General features: G+C 49.2%; 1 protein-coding gene across 3 annotated transcripts in view; it reads right to left on the minus strand.

Annotated features, from left to right (window-relative positions):
- MYT1L (myelin transcription factor 1 like) overlaps nucleotides 1-16,087 on the minus strand; it is a 134,819-nt gene extending 118,732 nt beyond the window's left edge. For all 3 annotated transcript variants that reach the window (XM_061168841.1, XM_061168840.1, XM_061168842.1), the window contains exons 1-3: nucleotides 16,033-16,087; nucleotides 15,841-15,874; nucleotides 15,547-15,609 (exon numbers count right to left, since the gene is read on the minus strand). In XM_061168841.1, the coding sequence (XP_061024824.1) occupies nucleotides 15,547-15,609; nucleotides 15,841-15,874; nucleotides 16,033-16,087 (152 nt within the window). The remainder of the gene's footprint in view (nucleotides 1-15,546; nucleotides 15,610-15,840; nucleotides 15,875-16,032) is intronic.
- Nucleotides 16,088-20,946: the final 4,859 nt, after the last annotated feature.

The following is a 20,946-nucleotide window of genomic DNA, read 5'->3' on the forward strand; positions in this document are numbered from 1 at the left end:
TCATATGATATCACTTATATGTGGAATCTAAAAAAAAAGAGATAAAAATGAACTTATTTCCAAAACAGAAAGAGATTCACAGACCTAGAAAACAAACTCCTGGTTGCCAAAGGGGAAAGATGGGGGAGAGGGATAAATTGGGAGTATGGGATTAACATATACACACTACTGTATACAAAACGGGTAAACAACAAGGACCTACTGTATAGCACAGGGAACCACATTCAATATCTTGTAATAACCTATAATGGAAAAGAATATGAAAAAGAATATATATGTATAACTGAATCACTTTGCTGTACAGCAGAAATTAACACAACATTGTAAAAAAGCTATACTTCAATAAAAAAAAGATTGATAGGAAGAACTGGGAATCAAACTATATAAGAATTTATGATTTTGCCATTTACATCTTTGCCCCAGGGACCAATATATAAGAAAATACATGCAAATGAAAAATTAAAGATTTCTTACTCTTCCTCAAATACGTACTAGAGTCCTCTTTTTCGGATGCTCTAGGACAGAGTACTTTGTTTTTCTATGGCTGGTAAGAAATTATTCAATTGTGGAATATTTAAAATTCAGGTGGTTGAAGCATTGAGATGTTTATATGTTTGGCTCGGTTCAGGTCGTGCAGGAGGTCCGCGAGGGGCCTGGGAAGAAGAGCCAGCTGTGCTTGTCCAGCCTCGGCGAGGGCTTCCCAGCTTAGGAGTTAAACCACTGCCTTCAGCTCAGCCATCGGTTGGATGTAAATGACGCTGCTATGTTTTATTTGTCTCCATATTTAATAGCACTAAATAGATGAGAATTTTTCTTCTTTTCTCTCAGTTTTCTCAGGCAGTGCACACCTCCCCTCCCTGTGAGTAGACAGATAATTCTCAGTCCTGCAGATGCAAAGGTTCTCAGACGTCTTGGTTGGGAACTGAATACTGGTCTGGATCAGAAGAGCTGGATTTGAAGCCTCCTATTAATTGTGTGACCTTGAGGGGGTCGCTCCATCCCTGTGCGTCACAGGTCCTCGTCTGTAGGAGGAAGGGGTTGGTCAGATCCCCAGGGGTCTTTAAGGACGTTTTCTGGGCTAGAGACCAGGTGTCTCGGGGCTTCTGTTCCCTGGGGTCTCCCTGTCCGTGGAAGGCTTCTGTGGGCCGGGGCCTGGGGGCTCAGCTGCTTGCCTGATTGCTAAGGGCTCTCATTCCAGGGTTCCGCGCTGTTTCCGTTCATGGTTCCTATTGCAACTGGGTTCCTCACATCTTTTTTTAACAGGTCATTCTCATTAATTAAAAACTATCAGGTACTACGAAGACATGAGTGAGGATCCGTGTACAGAATGTGGACCCGTTGGAGAGCATTAGCTTCTCAGAGTTTGAAGGATGCTAAAGTGACAACTGATGACAAGAAAAGTCAGAGGTGTCACATGGCCCCATTGCTGGAAAAACAGCAGCAACAACAGAACCTGAAACAAAAGGCTGCATATGGGTCCCTTCAAATGAATGCACGGTGCTTCCCAGGGCCACATGCCTTGCGATGCGGCTGGAACTAACGTCAGCCCCCTTCGCGACGACCACCCTGCTCAGACCACCCCGCTCCTGCCCCCTCTCTGTCTGCATCTGGGTTGCATGTCCCTCACTGAAGTGAACTCCAGCACAGAGGGCTTATCCCAGCCTGGGATGCGGTCCAAAGGCCGGCGGCACCGTGGAAAGTGGGCAGGGCTGGGGATGGGAGGCCTGGCCTGCCGGCCAGTGACCAGCCCATCACCTGGACCCCAGCAGAGCACTCGGCCTCTGAGGTCTAGTTCTCACCACACAGCACGGGGCAGACAGAATGTTCTCGCACACAGTAAGGTACATGCAAGCTGCTCACGCGTGGAGTCGACCTCGGACCGCAGAGGACGTGAGATGAGCGTGAAATCGTCGGCCGTGCAACATAAGCCACATCGAGCGTGTCTTAATGCGTTGTCCGCCTTCCGGTTCCTGCTCCTTGTACTGAACCTTGGACCCGAGGACGCAGGACCTGAGTCTCCCGGCCCCTCTTCCTCCTGGTTCACCCCCCCGGCGGCTCTGAGTCCTGCTGTGCCCATGCCCTGAATGTCTCCAGTGTGTCCTCCTCGCCCTCCAGTCTGCCCCCGCCTCAGGCCAGGCTGGCTTCTGTCCCTCTGGTCACCAAGAGCTTTCACTCCTATCTCCTCCTCCAATGCACTGACTTCCTTCCTTCCCCCCTCCATCCCTCCCTCCCACCCTGTCTCTCTCTCTCTCTCCCTCCTGAGAGGACAAAACCTAACCGTTCCTGCGCACATACGGTCCTCTGTGACCCACTGGGCCACATCCTGAGGCCGGGGCTTCTACATGCCCTTGTCCCCATGGGGGACCTTCCATGATCGAGATCTTCTTATGGCCACAGCCTCCTTCCTGGCTGTGCTTTTCTCCCCCCGCCCCCGCTGGGGGCGGCCACAGTCCCACTAAGGACCCTGCCTCCTCTTCTGGCCTCCCTGGGCCCCCCCACCACCCGGCCTCATCAGGCTGGCTCCCCTAGGCCTGAGCTTCCCATGGGCTGGCACTCCGTGTCTGGGTCTGGTGCTTCTCTGCTCGGGCTCCGAGCCCATCTGACGCCGGGGATCTGGTCTGTTACTACGCGGATCTGGGCACTTGGCACAGTGCTGCTTAACAAAGAGCTCAGAGTCACCAAGTGAAAGGGTGACTGAACACGCGAGCCCTCCCACCATCCCCTCCCCTGAGGGCCCCCTTCCCCCCACCGACCAGGTGGAGAGTCTCCCCCTCGGGAAGGCTGGCCAGCCCAGGGGGATGGAGCCCCTTCCTTCTCTGTTCCCTGGTCCCCAAACATGACTCCAAGGGCCCTTGGGACATTCTGTCATATATGTGTATCCGCAGGACAGCTGGCCTCCTCAGGGGAGGAATCGCTTCCTTCCCGTGATGCCTCTGTGTCCGACCATGGTCCTGACTCATGGTGTGGAGGTGATAGATGTCAGATGGTAATCAAGAAGACTTCCTCCAAGGAGAAGATAGTAAGATCCCACTGATTATAAATTTAGGTAGAACTGAACCTAACCCAATCTCTTTACTTGTAGAAATTGTTCTTCTATCTTTCCAATCACTTTCCCTCTTTCATTATGTCAGTAGCAACATCTTCCAGCAGGTACTAAATGAACGGCCACCCTGAGCCGAGGAAAGGATGCCTTGGGGAGACAAAGAGAGATGTTTCCTCTGTCTTCTGAGGAGCTGATGGCAATCCATTTAGGAAGAAAATTTTACATCTGGGCAGAAGCTGTGCAGTGGTGACAAGTGTCTAAGAAAGTTTGTGCGGATCAAAGATCCTGCTTCAGATGTTGTGTTTCGAGTGTGGGAAAGAGATCTACTCTTTAAAGGGAAGTTGTGATGAATCCTTGTGTAAATAACACAGGATGTAGACGAAACACGGGTGAAATCTGAGGTCCTGCCCGGCTGGAGCCAAAGCTGGGACTCAATGAAACTCTTCCAACTTCCATTTTCCAAGATGTTGCAAGTTGAGAATGTTTGTGTCCATGCCGTTCCTTGGATAAAGGTGGGCATGCATAGTGCCCAGGAGGGAAGTGAGATGATTTGTCCCTCTGGCCCTGTCTCCTGCTCAGTGTTTGGGGGCACACGGCAGAGGGCTCACAGGAGGAAGGCTCTCACGGGCGTCGTGTGTCCAGTGCTTCTCCCAGGATCCTTCCTTCTGTCTCCCTGGTCGTACTTTCCCCTGCATCCTGTATGTCTGGACGCATTGCTGGCATGGGCCACACATCTTAGGTCAAAGGGCAGGGTGTCCCTTTGTCCCCAAATGTTCCTCCTGCTCAACGGCTGTGTGTGCAGTGAACACTCAGTAATTAGCCAAACAGAGCATCTTTGAAGCAGTCTGTAGGGTCCTGTTCTACCTGGTCACAGAGGTGACCACGTCTCACTTGCCTCTGCGCATTTCCCTAACGAGCACTGTACTTTCTGAGATAAGGCAACTGGGCGAGTTTCCCCAGCGGGGTGGAATCCAGCCCCTCCACCTGCTTGCTCCTTCCTGGTCTCAGAGCACCGTCTACACGCCCACATCCCCCATGTGTACGGTAACTGGTAACCGTCCGTTTGCCTTTTGTGTCATTGGCGTGTGTGTCTAGGGATAGTTGCCAAGGGCAGGGCTGTGCCGAACGCCACCCTTGGTTGGACCCCAGGGCCTCTGCACGGCAACAGCCCCAGAAATGTGCGCTCGCCCGCTCCCGGCTTGCTGTACCCACACTCTCAGGGGGCGCTCTCGACAGCCACAGCCAAGGCCCCTGGCTGGGCCGGAGGAGCACAGGGCAGTAGAGACCCTCAGGCCCTGATGCAGAGCCTCTGCCGCTCTTTGCTGGCCTGAATTTTTACCATTCTAAAATCTAAAGACACTTTTATATAACGTTCAGGCACAGTTTCCTCCCTCAGGGGCTCTGTTCCCGCCCTGACCACGTGGCTGTGGCTCTGGTGACCGGACACTGGCTTCTCCTCTGCTCCTGGGCTTGGAATGTTGAGGCTGGTGGGTGGCGAGAGGGGGGACCAGGTGACCGAGACAGAGAAAGAGAGCCTTTCACCTTCTGCCTGGCACGAAGCATCGCCCCTCTGCCTGGAAGCCTCTTCTTTACTCAGCTCTGGAGGGTCTCACCCCAGGGTCAGTCTTGGGGGGAGGCAGCTGGGGTCCAGCTCACCTGAACGCTGACAAGTGAGACCATTTAAGAGGAAAAAAGTGTGGCTTAAATTTCAAACCATGTCTTTTTCTAGAATTTTCTGGCATTAGAATTGTTTGAAAAATTACCAATCCTTTAAAAGTTTATCCTTTCACAAAAACATTTTTTTTTTTAGTAAGAAGGAAATGTTTTAAAAACAATTATTCCATATTATTTGCAGAAGGAAACAGGGACACTTTCCCTTCTGCTGCTGGGAATGCAAACAGGTTCCATCTTGCTGGAAAGAAACTCTTAAAACCATTTCCGTCCTCACGTCCTTCAAGCCAAGGCTCCTGCTTGTGACAAACTACCCCAAAGAAGGAGCCAAAAGCCACAAAAACACTCATCACACATGATCTACAACACTCATCACACATGATCTACAACACTCATCACACATGATCTATAACACTCATCACACATGATCTACAACACTCATCACACATGATCTACAACACTCATCACACATGATCTACAACACTCATCACACATGATCTACAACACGGAAACGTTAAAAAAAACCTAAATAAATAATTTCCAATAATAAGAGTTGCATAAGTTACAATATCACCATAGGATGGAAGTTAGCCGTGAAAATTAAAATATTTAGTGACATCAGAAAAGGCTCATGTTATAAAGTTAAATAAAAATTTAAAAAATACAAATTTACACCTATAACATCAGACTAAGTAAAAGAGTAAAATGCATTAAAAATCCAAGGAAGGGCTTCCCTGGTGGCGCAGTGGTTGAGAATCTGCCTGCCAATGCAGGGGACACGGGTTCGAGCCCTGGTCTGGGAAGATCCCACGTGCCGCGGAGCAACTGGGCCCATGAGCCACAACTACTGAGCCTGCGCGTCTGGAGCCTGTGCTCCGCAACAAGAGAGGCCGCGATAGAGGCCCGCCCACCGCGATGAAGAGTGGCCCCCGCTTGCCGCAACGGGAGAAAGCCCTCGCACAGAAACGAAGACCCAACACAGCCAAAAATAAATAAATAAATTAATTAATTAAAAAAAAAAATCCAAGGAAAAAGTCTGATGTTCTGGGCAAATGTCACATTCCCTGAAAGGAGCACAGTGACAAGAACGAGACAGATGTTCACGAAAATCTGCCCCCACTTCCACTCTTCTCTCTTTGTAATCCCATTTTTAGTCCTTATTTAAGAAAATGAGCATTTCCCACCTTTAATCCTAAGTCACCTTTGTGCCCATGCAGTATTTCTTTTGGTTTCTGTTGTCAATAAAAATTCCCTGGGAGGATCAGTTAAGACAATTTGAAAAGCAAACTCCTTTTTATCTTTTCCAGGTCCTGAAGTTTCAAAGCTGCAAGTCCCAGGCCTTCTTGCCCCATTTCAGGGAGAGGCCGCGGCCGGGCTGTGCGTGGGCTCCAGGGGCAGCATCCACGGGCGGCCCGGCCCAGGGATATGCGGGCTGTGCGTGGGCTCCAGGGGCAGCATCCACGGGCTGCCCGGTCCAGGGGTATGCAGGCTGGGTGGTCCTGACGCCTGGCAGACGGGGCTCCAGTGAGAGCCTCGGCCCCCGAACCCCCTCCCCTCTGCCTACACCATCACTTATTAGAAATCGCTTTGGGTTAATTTAAGAAGCATCTCTGGCAAAACCATGCTGCCTCAGGGAAAGTTCAGTCCATTAGTCACTCAAGGTGGTGGCTTTGTCGTAAGCATCTGATTAGCGTCTCCTGAGATGGGGGGCAGGCGAGGGGCTGTGGTCCAGAGAGTCTGTTACTACAGTAGCGGTGGGGGGGGGGGCCTCTGCCCCCTCCTGAGGGCGGGGTCTGCTCCTAGATGCAGCACCAAGAAGCCGCTCCATAATTAGCTCCCCGACATGTGCGTGAACCATGGCGAGGCTGCCTCGGTCGCACTGCGGGCAGCACAGCCTACACCGGAGACCCCGGCTCCAGGATCGGGGTCTGCCCGGTCCTCCCCAGTGGCCGCTGCTGCCTCCCTGCCCTCCCGGCTCTCAGTCCCGCCCTGGTGCGGGGGTCCAGAGGGCTCTCAGGGGGGCGCGGACAGTTCATTCAGAAGCACAGCCCGCCATGGGATGGGCTGGGGGCTGGCGGGGCGAGTTGGGCATCACTGCATCCTAACGCATCACTGAGGAATCAAATTTCTTCCGAGCTGCTCACTCCCCTACTCTCCTCCCCAGAGTTTTAGGAGATGCATCCACTCCTGTGGGAAGCGTATCTCTGGCCATGTCAGATACAGCATTAGGTAGTATCCACGGCCCGCACAGCGGCTACTAAATTACGAGTGGATCTTTTAAAATCTGCTGAATTATACAGGGGGAGCTCAGAGCTTTCCCCTAACAGGAAAGGGAAGGTGTGTTTATCTTCCTGCTCCCAGGTCCACAGGGCCTCGCGGAGGCTCACGGGGCCCAGGTAGCCCTGTCTGAACGAGGGAAGTAAGCCCTCCACAGGTTGTGCACAATCTCCAGGGCGCGTCCAGATTTTCTTCCAGCCGAGGCACTCTGGACTTTTACTGCCCGTGTGCTCCCGGCCACCAGGCTCTGCTCAGGCCAAGCACGCAGGGCAGAAACGGCCGGGGACCACAGAGCCTCGCTGGCCCAAGGGACAGGCACAGGGTGGGGCTGGCTGGGGGCTCTGAGCAGCCGGGAGCCTCTGCACCCCTCGCACACGTGACCCAAAGCCCATGTTGGCTCTGGGAGGGGGTCCCCTCACGGGACAAGGCTGAGCCTCTGCAGCCCTGACCTGTCCACACCAGGCCGTCCCGTCCTCCCCCAGACAGACGGCCACTAAATATTTCCTCCACTGCCAGCTTCACACATACCCTGGCTTTGTTTGCTGGTTGCTCGCCCGGGACACAGCCTCTCTTTGCATTACCTGAAAACCCCACTAGAGCAGGTGACTGCCCTTGGCACACACAGGCCTGTGCCCTCGGGAGCCGTGACCTCACACTCGGGGGGCATCTGAATCCCCTGAGGGGGAGGGAAACAGACAGCGGGGCCCCTGCCACATCTTCTGAGTTGGCAGGTTTGGGGTGGGGCTTGTAGCCAGGATGCTTCCTTTCCAGGAAGTTCCCAGGTGATACTGACGTTCCGGGCTTTGGGGAGGACGCCCTGCCTGAGCGGAGCTGATTCAGCCTTCAGCCCAGGGATGGCTTGGCAGTCAGAGGGCTCAGGCCCGGCTGTGGACCCACTGGAGCACCAGAATTATGAGGACGGTGTAGGTGGCTTATCCGGAGCTCCTCTTCGCTGGACCTGACCCCTCCAGCCTCCTCTGGACTTTGGGTCCCTGGCTGGCAGCCCTGGGATGAGGTGAGAACCAGGTGTGGGGGTGATTGCCAGGGAGATGCCGGACGATGGGGCAGAAGTGAATTGACCTCAATTCCCAGTTTAGGCGGACAATTCATTCTGTACTGTTTAAGCCAGTTTGCAGTGGGGTTTCCATTCTTTTGTAGTTGGAAATGGTCTAAGTCACACGGAAACTTTTTCAGACGAAAACACTGCAATCTCATCAAATTAACATTACAGCTAAGAGGGCAGAGCTTCTTTCCTCTAATTCTGCCACCAGTTTTAGCAGGAAGAAGGTTCTGGAGTTTGGGGGTTCAGTCATTTCTTGGGGTCTCATCTTGGAAGCCCTGTTTTCTCTTCAGGACAGAAGATCCGAGAAGGAGGAGAAGCAACCACTTTGCAGAAGGACAAAGGTCATCCTCGGGACTCCTTGGGCTTCTCAAAGTGTGGGTGTAAGTAATAATACTAACGACGTGATTGCTCTCAAATATGGATTTGAAGAGCTGGTCGCAAGGCTGACTTCTCCAGAATCACTGGTTCTGACTGCAGATTCCAGGCACCTGGAGTTGCTGCCTGGACTTGTCACCTGGACATGCTGGACTCAGCGTGAGGGGCTCACACGTCCATCCCGTCCACCCTCCCCCACCATTCACACCTCTCTGAGGACCATCCAGCAGCCACTGACTCTGGGCATCACCTCTCCCATCCTTGGTGGTGCGGACACGCAGAGAGCCCACACACAGGTTGCGGAAGACCAGCTCGGGGCTGCGCAGCCAGCCACGGGCAGGTGTGCGGGGCTCCTGGTTCACGATCGCCCAGCGGGTCAGCCCCCTCCACCCCTCACCCTCACGTCAGGACCCCCTCTCCGCCCACCAGTTCTGAAACGTGGCGGCCGCATACCTGCTAGAATCCCAGCGCAGATGGTGGTCGTAGGAACCGGTAAACCCTGACGGTAGCCGTACCACACACCGATGTCTGCTGTGTATTCTGGAGATGTTTCAAAGCCATGTTTATATATCTTTAATCACTAGCCAATAAATCAGACCGAGATTATAATTCCTGTGTTTAGTTCTTAACCAATACAGATGGTAAATATTAGAGACTCTCTAAGTATACTTATGTTTTAGTTCCTACCTGAAAATACCTATATTCCTCCTCTATGAATGTGGAATTATTTTAAAAGTATACTGAATTCTATAAAATGTCAAAAATCCACCCTGAAATGCATTATCTGTTTTATTTGTGGTTTTAAATACACTGAATCAGTCACACTGTCTTCTGAAATATGTAACAGACCCAGCCAGGGCCAGAGATCTGTCCATTTGGGCAGACACGCTATAGACGGGCAGCAGGCACATTGTGTTCTTGGGATAATGGCCAGGAAGCTTTTTTTTTTTTTTAAATAGAGGATTTACTGCGACAATGAAGGTTAAGTGCCACCGCAGTCCGGAAAGACCATGCCTGAATTTTGTGTTTGCACACATACAATTCACAACAAGGCATCAAGCAATGGTGAGTCTGGGAAACCCACTTGCTTTGAATCTCCACTTCAGACAGATAATTCCCGAGATCACAACATTTTTTCTCTCTCTGCAACCGGGCAAGCTATCAAATTAATGTTAAAATAGGTGTGCCCTAACTTCTGATTCATAATATTAGTGACAAATAGTAAAAAGGACAGGCATGCCGTAAAGTTTATGCATGGGGTGATGCACAGCGATGTCTCATAAAGAATGAAGGGGGAGTTGTTGATTCTCATGGCTCCTGGCTGGGTGGCTGCGTGCTCAGAATTCTTCATAAACGCCCCAGAGTGTGCCCTGCTGCATGGCAGCCATACATTAATTAGAGCATAAAGCCGACACTGCAGTGTTTCCACGCACCCAAGTGGATCTTCATTTTTCACATGCGGGACCCTACTAATTAAAATCAGCTTTGCAATTAAATGTGGAAAATTGTGTTAAACTTTCAAGCGTGGTTAGAAAAAAATGCAATTATTTTTAGGGTTTTTTATTTTAATGCAAATGGAAATTCTACCCATGTGAAACCAGTAAAAGGGAGGTATAGGGATCCCTATTTCTCTTTCTTCCTCTCTGTCTCTTTCTTTCTTTCCTTTTTGATTATCGATTCTCCTCTCAGTTGCACGTTGAAATGCTCCACTATCTCTCCCAGTGCCTGGCTCTCTTCCAAGGCTTTTAGTGAGAGCTCTTTGTCAAGGCATGAATAATACAGCCCCCAGGCTGCTGGCAGCATCCAAATGAGGCATGCATACATCAGGAAGCAAGCCCTCAGCTCCAGCTCCAGAACAAGCTCCCGTGAAGACAGGCAATTATTCACCCGCGGCTGCCGCCATGGCAATCACACTGGTGGGTGCAAAGGTATATGCGATGGAGAAAAATCTGAAGAAGGAACGTGCACCATAAGCCAGAGAGAATTTAATAATTTTCTAATAAAAATAAATCTACCATTTGGAGCTTTTAATTTTAAAGTTTCAAGATAAATTGATTTGACTCTGAATTTTCTAAATGGGGAAGGATTTAAATATAATACCAAAGCCATTCCCTGGGTTTTGGGGGATTGTTGCTTGTGCAAGTCTCTCAAGCTAGATTTCAGATCAAATATCTCACCAGAACCCTATGCTCAACAAACAGTAACTTAAAAAACTGCTGTGAAGGGTAAATGTAAATAAAATCCATTAAATTTCAGAAGTAAATTCAGAGGGTTCACAAAACCAGTGATGTGAAGAATGAATCCACATTAAGGGTTCTCTTTCCCTCTCCGTCTCTCCCTCTCCCTCTCTCATTGGAGGCTTATACAAAAATCACCGTTCAGAAAGAAATAAGTAAATCCAATTAATTCCAAATGGTCCAGTATGTATATAACTATTATAAGGAAGGCTAAAATTCAAATTCCTCTGCATTGTTTAATGTTTATTAATCTGAAATAGATACTAATATTTTTTATTATTTCTAAGTTTTATTGGGACTTTGATGATGAATCTAGTGTCTATATATTCACCCCTTTGTAACATCAAGTTGCACTGTATCTTTAACACAAACAGTATGTTCTATCAACGTGGGGAGAAAAAATTGTGACTATATGGCATAGAATGTGCAATCTTAGTCAAATGCTCAGGAGTAGATTTTTGCAGACATGTTTTGACGTTCCATATTTTGGCTCCTATCTTAATATCTGTTCATCTAATTCTCTGGATTAATAACCAATCTCTTTTTCAGGTCCTTGAACCAAACTAAAACAATTATAGATAGAGTGACTTGTGGCCCCCTGTCCACATGTCTCCATCCGTAAGACGTTCATCTTCAGTAGAGGGGGGCATCACCAGGACATGCAGAGGGCCCAGTCCCCCAAGACGCCCCCTCAGCTCGGGGTCTGGTGTCGGGAAGCGCTTCCTGCCCTCGGAGCCCCAGGCCAAGGGTTGGGTCTGCATCCTTCACACCTTGCCTGCCTGAAGCCTCTAGCCAACCAACCAACAGCCCAGCAACTTCTTAAACTCCAAGTGCATGGCCTCCACGTATTCCATTTTTTTTCCTGCTACCCAGGCTGCAGGCACGTGGAAAACGCTCTTTTTTCACCCATAGGTGTTTTAAATGCTTACAGGTCACGAGTCTGCCTGAACACTGGGAAGGAGGTGGTCCAGGGAGGAGAGTGGGGCATCCAGGACGCTCCCTTCCCTGAATTTGGGCGTCTAAGAACCAAACTCTGGAAAACTCACTTAGGATGGCAGAGAGGTAGTTTTGCACCTGCAAAGAAAGCCTGGGATCGGCCCCTGAGTTTGAGATGCAAACTTCAGCTACCCATAAATACCAGTTTAGAAAAGACGTGTGCACTCAGAGCAGTGGACTGTCAGGTGTACGAAAGATGTAAGATGTGAGTGGGAAAGAAGAGGTTGGATTTGCTGTGTACAGAAAAGACTGAGTCGGTATTTTGCTTCATGACAGGAGACTTACTTCTGGCCCTGACTGCAAATCCATGATGTTCTGTCATACTTATGTGCTAATAATATAAAGCCTAAAAAAGTCAGAGTCACGTGTCTAGATACTAATGATGTTTCTGAAGATAACGGCTGGTGATCTTGTTCTCTGCCTGGAGGCCTGGCCCTGTTCACATGCATCAGGGCAAAAAATATTGACTGAGCTCGGATCCCCGCTGGTCAGTGTGCAGGGATTCAAAGAAATGGACCTTCAGTGCCAGGAGGGTAGCCCCTCGGAGGAACTGGTGCGCTGCCTGCATCAGATGACGAGGTTCTGTCACTCGTCTTCCTCTTTTTTACCTTGACTGCCCAGAGACTCAGCACTGAATGGAATACGGTATCAGAACTCCTGATACATCCTGGGTTTCTGGTAAAATTACGTTTTCATTTCCCTTATGTTTTTCCTAATTTATCTCTTTGATTCAACCTTTAACTGTGCAGTTGTACATGTGTTTATCAGGCACCTCAAATTGATGGTGAACTATTAACACAAATAAATACCCATGAATAGATTGTCTTTAGTTCAAGGACATAATTTTTGAATAAGGCAGACCAACCAATAAAGTAAGTATTATAACTTTAACTCCTACCTCTCAATTTTTAACCAGGATCTTACATTGTGAATGCCTTGTGAATTCAGATTATTGTTTAATTTCACAGGTCTTATCTGATGATTGATCCTCCTCTATCACCTATTCCCCATTTCTTACAAATCCACAACCCTACCTCTATCACACAGGAAAAAAGCCGTCAGTCTTAGAAGCTATCATGAAAAGCCAAATCCCCGTTGAAGCAGCAAGGCCACTCACCAACGTGCATGCCCTCCAAAGCAATAAGAAGGTACACTGAAACTGTGATCAATATTTGATTTCCTTAGAAATTATCTTGTGTTCAAAATAAAGATTAACTGAGCGGCATCATTTTACCACTTGATACCAAATTTCCTAAAAATTTTATTTTTTACATTGTTGATTCCCCTCACCTGCCTCCAATTAATTTTTGCATGTTCAAATAAATAGATACTTCAATATACTAAAAGAATGCCTTTTTATTTGGCTATGAACTGGCGTGATATGTGAGTAAAATGAAATTGTAGCCTTAACGGGAATATATTCATTGGAAAATGTGTCTTTAAAAGACCGAAGTAATGGGCAGTTTCATCAAGACCCAGACTGAACCTGCTGCTCTTGTCCTATTGGAAGGGGCCTCGTGTGCTCCGAGTCTCAGCAGGGACAGGGCAGAGGGCAAGGTGACACCTGTGTTGGTGTGGGCGGGTAGTGCAGGTATTGATGTGCATGAGCAGCTGTCAGAGGGGAGAAACTTTCATTTAGGAAATCTTTTAAAAATAGAAAAAAACAAAGCCAGATATAATTGAAGTCTCACAAATCTGAAATCGCACTAGTCAGAAGATATTGATGCGTACACGAATCTTATCTACGACAAGGAGCCCCTTTTCAGTCTGAGCAATTCAAACATCACCCCTTAGTTAAAAATTGCTGATAATACACAGACATTGAAAAATAAAATCTAGAAAGCCTCACTTGATACCTCAGTGAGATTCCTTGGAGAGAAGTCTTATCTGTGACATAAGTTTTGAATGGTAATTAGTTTTACATAACAAAGTCTGCAACTTTCTCATTTTAAAACCCAGGAAATTTGAAGTCAACATATGTTAAATAATTCACCCAAAGCCCCTTGGGTGATTCGTGGCAAAGGGAAAACTGGGCCCAGTGTCTGTGTACTGGGTTCCCACAGTATGCCTCCCCATTCACTATTTCTATTAAAACAGTGGGAATTCCAATAATTGCAAACACTATGACTCATGGTAAAAAATAACATTTTAAATTAAAAAAATTGAAATTATTTTTGTTGTAAAATTTTCCAATTTGGCTGTTTCTGTGACTCCTCTCTAAAATTCCGCCTACTTCACTCCTGAAAAATTCAGGGTGTTCTGTGCTCTCAGCAGCATCAGGTCTCAGAGGAGGGTGGAGCCCAGCTGTCTTCGAATTGTTCCCAGCCTGAGGCTGAGCATCATTTTCTGAGCAGTGGAGGAGATCCCAGGGAGAGCTGTGCACACACACTGCATCCCACAGGGCCCATCAGTCCACAGCTCTAGGGGATGCACCTTGGGTAGGAATACAAATGCTTGAAACAATTCTTTGGGAACTTCATGATTTTTCCAGCAAAAGTGTGGTTATGACACCCAATTAAAACTAGCTGACACCTAATTAAAACTTTTTAGTCAAATTTAATCATTCCTTCTAGTAGCAAAATAATCAAGTTTAACTATTGTCTAGTGAAGAGATGATTAGGGGAAAAAATCCACTCATGGTTGGCTAACTTGCTTTCCATTGTAAACACAAACAATCCAGTTTTTAAAAACTGGATTTTTAAAAAAGAATTTACATATGTACTCCTTCATAAAATAACAAATAGTTAAAAAAACCCACATATTTAAATTACATAATTCAATAATTTTTCACAATCAAATAATAATATAATAAATTAAATATAATAATTTAAGTCACAAAATTCTCTTAACCATGGCCTGTCGTTCCTTTGGTATGAAACCATTTCATCATGGATGCCCACTGAAAATTCCCTGCCTCCTTAAATGCTAGCATGGGTATTTTGGAGTAATTTGTAATTTTCCCCTTGATGTTGCTAAAGGGCAATCATAATAATTGCTTGATTTCATCCATAAATAAGCGTTCAGCTGAAAAGGAAAGAAAGTGGAAAGCAGCGAAGGACGGTCACCCTGGGGTGCTCAGGGCACCTGCTCCAGCTCCCGAGCTTTGGGTACCTGGGCCTGGCCCCTGATGGCTGCTTGGGCTAAAGGGCCTCAGTCCTCGCACCCTTGTTTGTGGGAATTAGCCAAAAATGTGTCATGGCTTGTAAACATTTCTAACTCATCATAACCCAAACCTTCCACTGAAAGGTGAAGCTGCCTTAATACCACAGGGAAAGGGATCTCAGGAGAAGTGAATCTCAAGACTGAGCTAGCTGCACGTGACTCGCAGTCTTGGTGTGAAGGATGCGATTCCGCTGTGGCGCATTTTAGCACCAATTACCTCCCTATCCTGTGCTCCAGGTGTTGCCACCTCTGTCACAGACGTGAGATCCCGGTATGTATGAGCATCATCTCTAATCCCCAAAGCCTCACGAGCGTGATCTGTCTGGACTTTCTCCTCCTGCTCTGAATTTCCCCTGCAGCTGCCCGGTGCCAGGCCTGGACCTCCTTTCCCAGGACGAGCCGAGTGCCCACAGGAAGATCAGGAAGTTCACGCTTTACTTTACCACCGGATGTTTACCATCCTGAGCTATGGAAGGAGAAAACGAGGAGGAGAAAAATGGCTCCCAGTGACCTAGGGGAGGATTCCAGGGAGCAAGTGGGGAGAGGTGCAAGGCTGGTCCCCAGTCGTCACCCCTGGTGTGGGGTGAACGCTGCCCCAGAAGGTGGTCAGAACGTCTTACAAGAGCCCCACGTCCGAGGAGGACGGGAAAGCTTTCCCAAGATGGTCCCCATTCACTGTGCCCACGCGTCACTCAGCATGGCGCGAGAAGCCGAGGCCTTACCTTCTGTGTCTCGCATATTTTCCGCTGACGTGGCCACTGCCGTCACAGCCAGGGGTGGGACAGCTGCAAGAGGAAAGGGTGGGTCACTCAGGTGCCACCTGGACGGGAGGGAAGCGGGGGACACCGACAGACAGGGAGGACTGGAAACTGGGAGGAGGGGGCTGGGGTGCGGGCCCTGGGTCCCCCGGGAGCGCGAAAGCCCTGTCTCCGCTGCGACGCACAGTCTGTGACCGCTGCTGGGGATGCATCCTGCCCGCTAGCTGCACAAGCTAACTGCCCGTCCCGTTCACTAACCTGAACAGCTCCTGTATGGCCGGCTCCACAGGAACTGCAGAGAGAGGAAAAGAGACAAACTGATGATCGATCCCAAGAAGCCCTCTTCCACAGACAACTACCGAGAGGGCGGTGTCCAGGCCGGGTCTGAGGGCTTCTGCAGGACAAACGGGACCCCAGCAGGGCCCCAGGGACCTGGAAGCAGGGACGTACCTCGAACCCCTTTGGACCGCGTGCGATGCCGCTTCTCCTCGGCGTCCACCTCCATCTGGGGAGAGAGGAAGGCGGTCAGCGTACTTTCCTGCTGGCGATTCAGGGACGGTTTCCCTCTGTGAAGGGGTGCTGCTGGGGAAGGACCAGGCAATCTAAACGTGTTGTTTAAAAATTACAAAGCAGACCTCGTCTTGCAGGGCCCCCGCAGTGGAAGACTTTGATTAGGACACATCTGGGTCGGTCAGTCTGAGTTGTACTTTGTACCAAGAATGTAATGGATAGGGCTGAAGTTTGCAGGAAGGAAAAAAATGCATATATTAATGTCTAGATTCTCCTTGTAGCTGAAGTGTTTAACCTGATCGAGGAGTTGCGGCGGGGAGGAGGTGGGCATCACAGAAGGACACGTTTTAGCGTGCGGGCTACTCTCGCCATGGTCTAGTCCTGGAGGACAATTGCATCCACCTTGATCTAAATCGTCAGGACGCTTTCCAGGGTCACAGCAAGGCTCACACTTGGAGATGACAGAGTGTTTCCATCTATTACCTTGCAGGGTCCTCACACGAGTCTGTAAGGGAGGTGTCTTTATTACACTTCCTTTACAGCTCTGACTTGCCCAAGATCATTGAAGGGGCAGCTTTGGTGCAGGGTCCTGAAACCAGCCACTGTCTACACTTCCTCTTTAAGCCACGGGAACATGCTGCCAGGTGGGAGAATGGGAGTAATTTATACACAGCAAAACCGCAACGTGGGAGAATTCCACTCAACGCATCAGAGGGGCTGACAAGAGATGATCAGTAAAGACGACAGCTGCTCTGACCAGATTCCAACCTGGACTGTGTCATTTTTCACCCTGCCCATTGTGGCCAGAGCTGCATTCTGGGCAGAAGGTGGAGACATCGTAAAATGTCATGTATTGGGGGGTGTGTGTGGGAGAGATGGATTGGGAGTTTGGGATTAGCAGATGCAAACTAGTATGTATAGGATGGATAGACAACAAGGTCCTACTGTAGAGCACAGGGAACTATATTCAGTATCCTGGGATAAACCGTAATGGAAAACAATATGAAAAAGAATATATATATCTATAACTGAGGACAGCAGAAATTAACACAACATTGTAAATCAACTAACTATACTCCAACAACAACAACAAAAAGTCATGTATGCACAGTTCACTTCCTTCACAGTTTATGACAAGAAACGTCAGAATTTGGGAAAGAAGACTCTAGTTGGACAATTGTGGCTCTGCTAGGTGACATTATAGAAAAGACCTGGGTGGATCTGCTATTGAAATAAACCATCAGCAAGGCGAGATTCTGCACAGAATCGTAACAGCACGCTGGCAGCTCCTGCTTTAACGTTCATACCAACTGACCAACAAATATTTATTTATTACTCTTGTGTGTGGAATAATAAAAATACCTATAATAAACAATGTGAGTTCATTTAATGAGCTTCATATCTTAATGGGCGATGTATCTGCACAGACATAAGATTTGCCAGATTTAATAACCTAAGAAGAATTTCAGGAAAGGAGGAGCCAATGCGAGGTGAATCGCTGAGGTGGAATTTCTCAGGGAAAGCTGAGATACTTCAGGACGATTAGTTTAGGTGTAGAAGGAAGAAGGGACTTACACATAGATCCGTGTATATAGATACATGCAGAGGCTCAGCTGACATGCAGATACTAGAAACGCGTGCTTGGATGAACGCGCCGGTGAATGAGCTGGCGAATCCGTTTGCTGGGGAGATGGTGGGTCAAGGAGATGGCGGGAACAAGGTGGAAACTTGAGATGACGGGCTTGGTGGAGCAGGGAGTGCTGGGCCACAGGGAGAGTGGGAAGGGCACCTTGGGGGCCTGGACAGACCTGGAGGGTCACTACTGACCCAGCGGATAGATAGCTGTTGTTGGCTCTTGAGCGCGGGAGGGATCCCTCGCCAGCATATTTATAAAGAAATGAATTCAGCAGCAGTTCGAGAGACAGAGGGGCCCGCAGAGGGGAGCAGAGTGGGGCAAGAGGAGACAAGAGGAGGCGACCTTCCCGGGAGGAAGGGCCTCCACCAAGTCGGCCTGAGTCCTGAGATGCAGCTGACCAGGGAGGAGAGACGCAGGGAGACGGAGAGGAGCTGGGAAACGTTTCAAGGAGGGTCGACGTGGCGCGCGGTGCCGGGCCTCCTTGGGTGGCTGTCCTTCCTCTGTTGCATCAGCCCCGCTCAGGGTGCGGGAGCCCGGAAGGCAGACGCGGTGTGAGTCAGCAGTACCCCGGCTGGCACATCACAGCTCTGAGGCGGCTACTGCACCTGGAAATCCTCTCCAGCGCTAACAGTTTAGCAAAGCGCGCAAACAGGGCCCACACGCCCCGGGGGCGGTGGGTGACGGAGGAAATGCTGGGTCCTGTTCTGTGCAAGTGGAGCATCTCCTGACACTGCACACCTGTCGTAGGACCAGGGATGCAGAGACGACGGGATGGAAGCCTGTTCTTTAAGGAACTCAAAACCGAGTGGAGACGTTGTGTCAGGGCGCTGAGAACATAACAGAACACAGACGAGCTGAAGGTAACCCTTCGGGAGTTGGACAGAGGCTCCCAGGGGGAATCAAAATCAAAATAGGCGCCGTTTTCGAGGAAAATTGCAGGTTTCAGGTTAAAAAAGGGTCGGGGCAGATGTTCCAGGCAGAGGGAACAGGACGTGCAAAGGCCCTGGGGCACAGGCACGTGGGGAGTCCCGGGGGCCTGGGGGTGCTCGGGGTTCACTGGGGGGCCTCCTTCGGCGGGCGTGGGCTCCTCGGAGCTTCAGGGGGACACGGCCAGTCACGCTCGGGAAGCCCGTACCCTTGTCACGGATGCTTGTGCAGCATCTGAAATAAACTCTGGCCGTCGCCCAGGAGGGGGCTTGTCACCAAAAGGGCATTGAGGCCATCCCTCTGTGGGTATAAAGTCGAAAACCTTGGCTTACTAGCTGACTGCTCGCATGGTTGCCTAAGAATTATTTTATTTTTTACATTTAAGTTTTAATCCATTTTTTTTACATATGGGGACAACCTTATTTTCTTCTAGATGGACAGTTAATTCTGCCACTAATCCTTCAATTAGTAAATACTAGCTCCACCCCCGCCCCAACGAAAATACACCCTCTTGCTGTGCTATTTTCCCACCCCCGCTGGGTCCCTTTGTGGACTGTTCTGTGCCACTGCTCTATTCCAGGGCCAATCCTGTTTGAATTCCAGGCTCTGTAGTGGGTTTTGCTCTTTTGTAAATAAGCCTTTAAGGTTGGGATTAACATACGCACACTACTGTATGTAAAATAGATAAGCAACAAGGACCTACTGTACAGCACAGGGAACTATACTCAATATTTTGTCATAACCCATAAGGGAAAAGAATCTGAAAAGGCGAAGTAGCAAAACAGATTCAAACGTCCTTTTCACACTCATGTATCAATGTCTGGAAACTGCCAGCGAGGTTCGGATTAAGCAGAAAGCATACAATTCATAGTGGGAAATGTGAGGAGGTGTTTTCATTTTCCAAGTCTACACTGGGAGTGTGGGCAAGGCCCCCGACTCCTGCAGGCCCCCTGCCTGCGTGCCCACTCCTGCCTGTTTTCACCCACCCTTTCCCACCTGACGGCATCTTCCTTGGAAGCATCAGGGGAGCTGTGTGTTTGAATTTGCTCTTCCAAGGGGTCTGAGACCTGAGTTGCAGGAGCTTCACTGGTGATGCCTGAACAGTTCGTAAGCAGCACTTTCTAACCTACGGGCTCTGGTCTTGCCTGGGCCTGGACAGAAGCAGCCTGGTTACCTCTGCCTGGGTTTCTGATTCCCACGCTAGTGATTCACATTTAGAAAAATCACCCTTAAGGAACGACTACAGCATTCATTCTTTTATTTTTAAGCCCACTGTTTATTTTAAAAATAAAGAGAAGTTTTCTTAGGAGCTTACAATGGTTTTATACTTAAAGTCTAGAATTTAAAAAATTTACTTTTGAACCAACAGAAGCCGTCAGAATGACTCACTGAAGAGAGGGCAGTGAATTATGTTGTAATATGTAAACTTGAATCTGGAAGCAGGATTTATTTTACTGTTTGATTTTCCCCCATCCTCCCCACCAGTAAAATGCACACCCTGGTCAGGTTGAGCCTTCGTGAAGATAACAGAGTATTAACTATACCAAAACCGCACATTCGCAGATTCCTTCAGGCCTCTGGAGGCTGAACAGGCTCCAGGCCGCAGCAATGCTCCTGGGGGGGGCTGGATTAGGGTCCTGGGACGGCGAGGGCCCATCGGAGTCCTAACCCATGTCTCCATGCACCATCACCGGCTCTCCCTCCGCAGGGACGGGGCAGGGGGACCCTCGGGCCGCAGTCTCCGCGGTGGGCAGCTGGGGCTCGACTCCCTCCTCCTCCCCAGCCATTCCCCAGTCACTGGGGAAGTAGGTGTCGCCTTGTCATCAGCCAGGCCCTACCTTTCACCTGCTGCCACCCAACCTGCGGTCACTCACTGTTCATTAGCATCACCGAGGAGGGAAGATTGCAGGCAGGCGGCAGCCCGAGTTGTGTGACACTGAGAAAGTCGGGGAAGGTATAATGAAGGGAAACTAGAAGCTCTGGCAAAACCAAGTGTGCAGATCAAACTGCGTGCAGCTGTTTCCCGAGAGCTTTCATGCCCGGGGTCACCGTCTCCTAGGTAACCGAGGTCTCCTAGGTAAACGAGACCCAGCTCCACGCAGCGCCACGTGACGGAAGCTGCTTCCTCGTCTCAGTTCAGACGCAGGGAAGTTTTGGTTCATAAAAAAATCCACCGGGAAAGATCAGCGAGAATCGGAGATGATGTATCGTAGTCATCCTTGAGTAGAGTTTAAAAAAATACTGTAATAATTTAAAGTGTTTTCCAAAATGTGACATTTTCTGCTTTTTAG

The sequence above is a fragment of the Eubalaena glacialis genome, chromosome 14 (genome assembly GCF_028564815.1).
Source record: "Eubalaena glacialis isolate mEubGla1 chromosome 14, mEubGla1.1.hap2.+ XY, whole genome shotgun sequence".
In the NCBI taxonomy this organism is placed as follows: Eukaryota; Metazoa; Chordata; class Mammalia; order Artiodactyla; family Balaenidae; genus Eubalaena; species Eubalaena glacialis.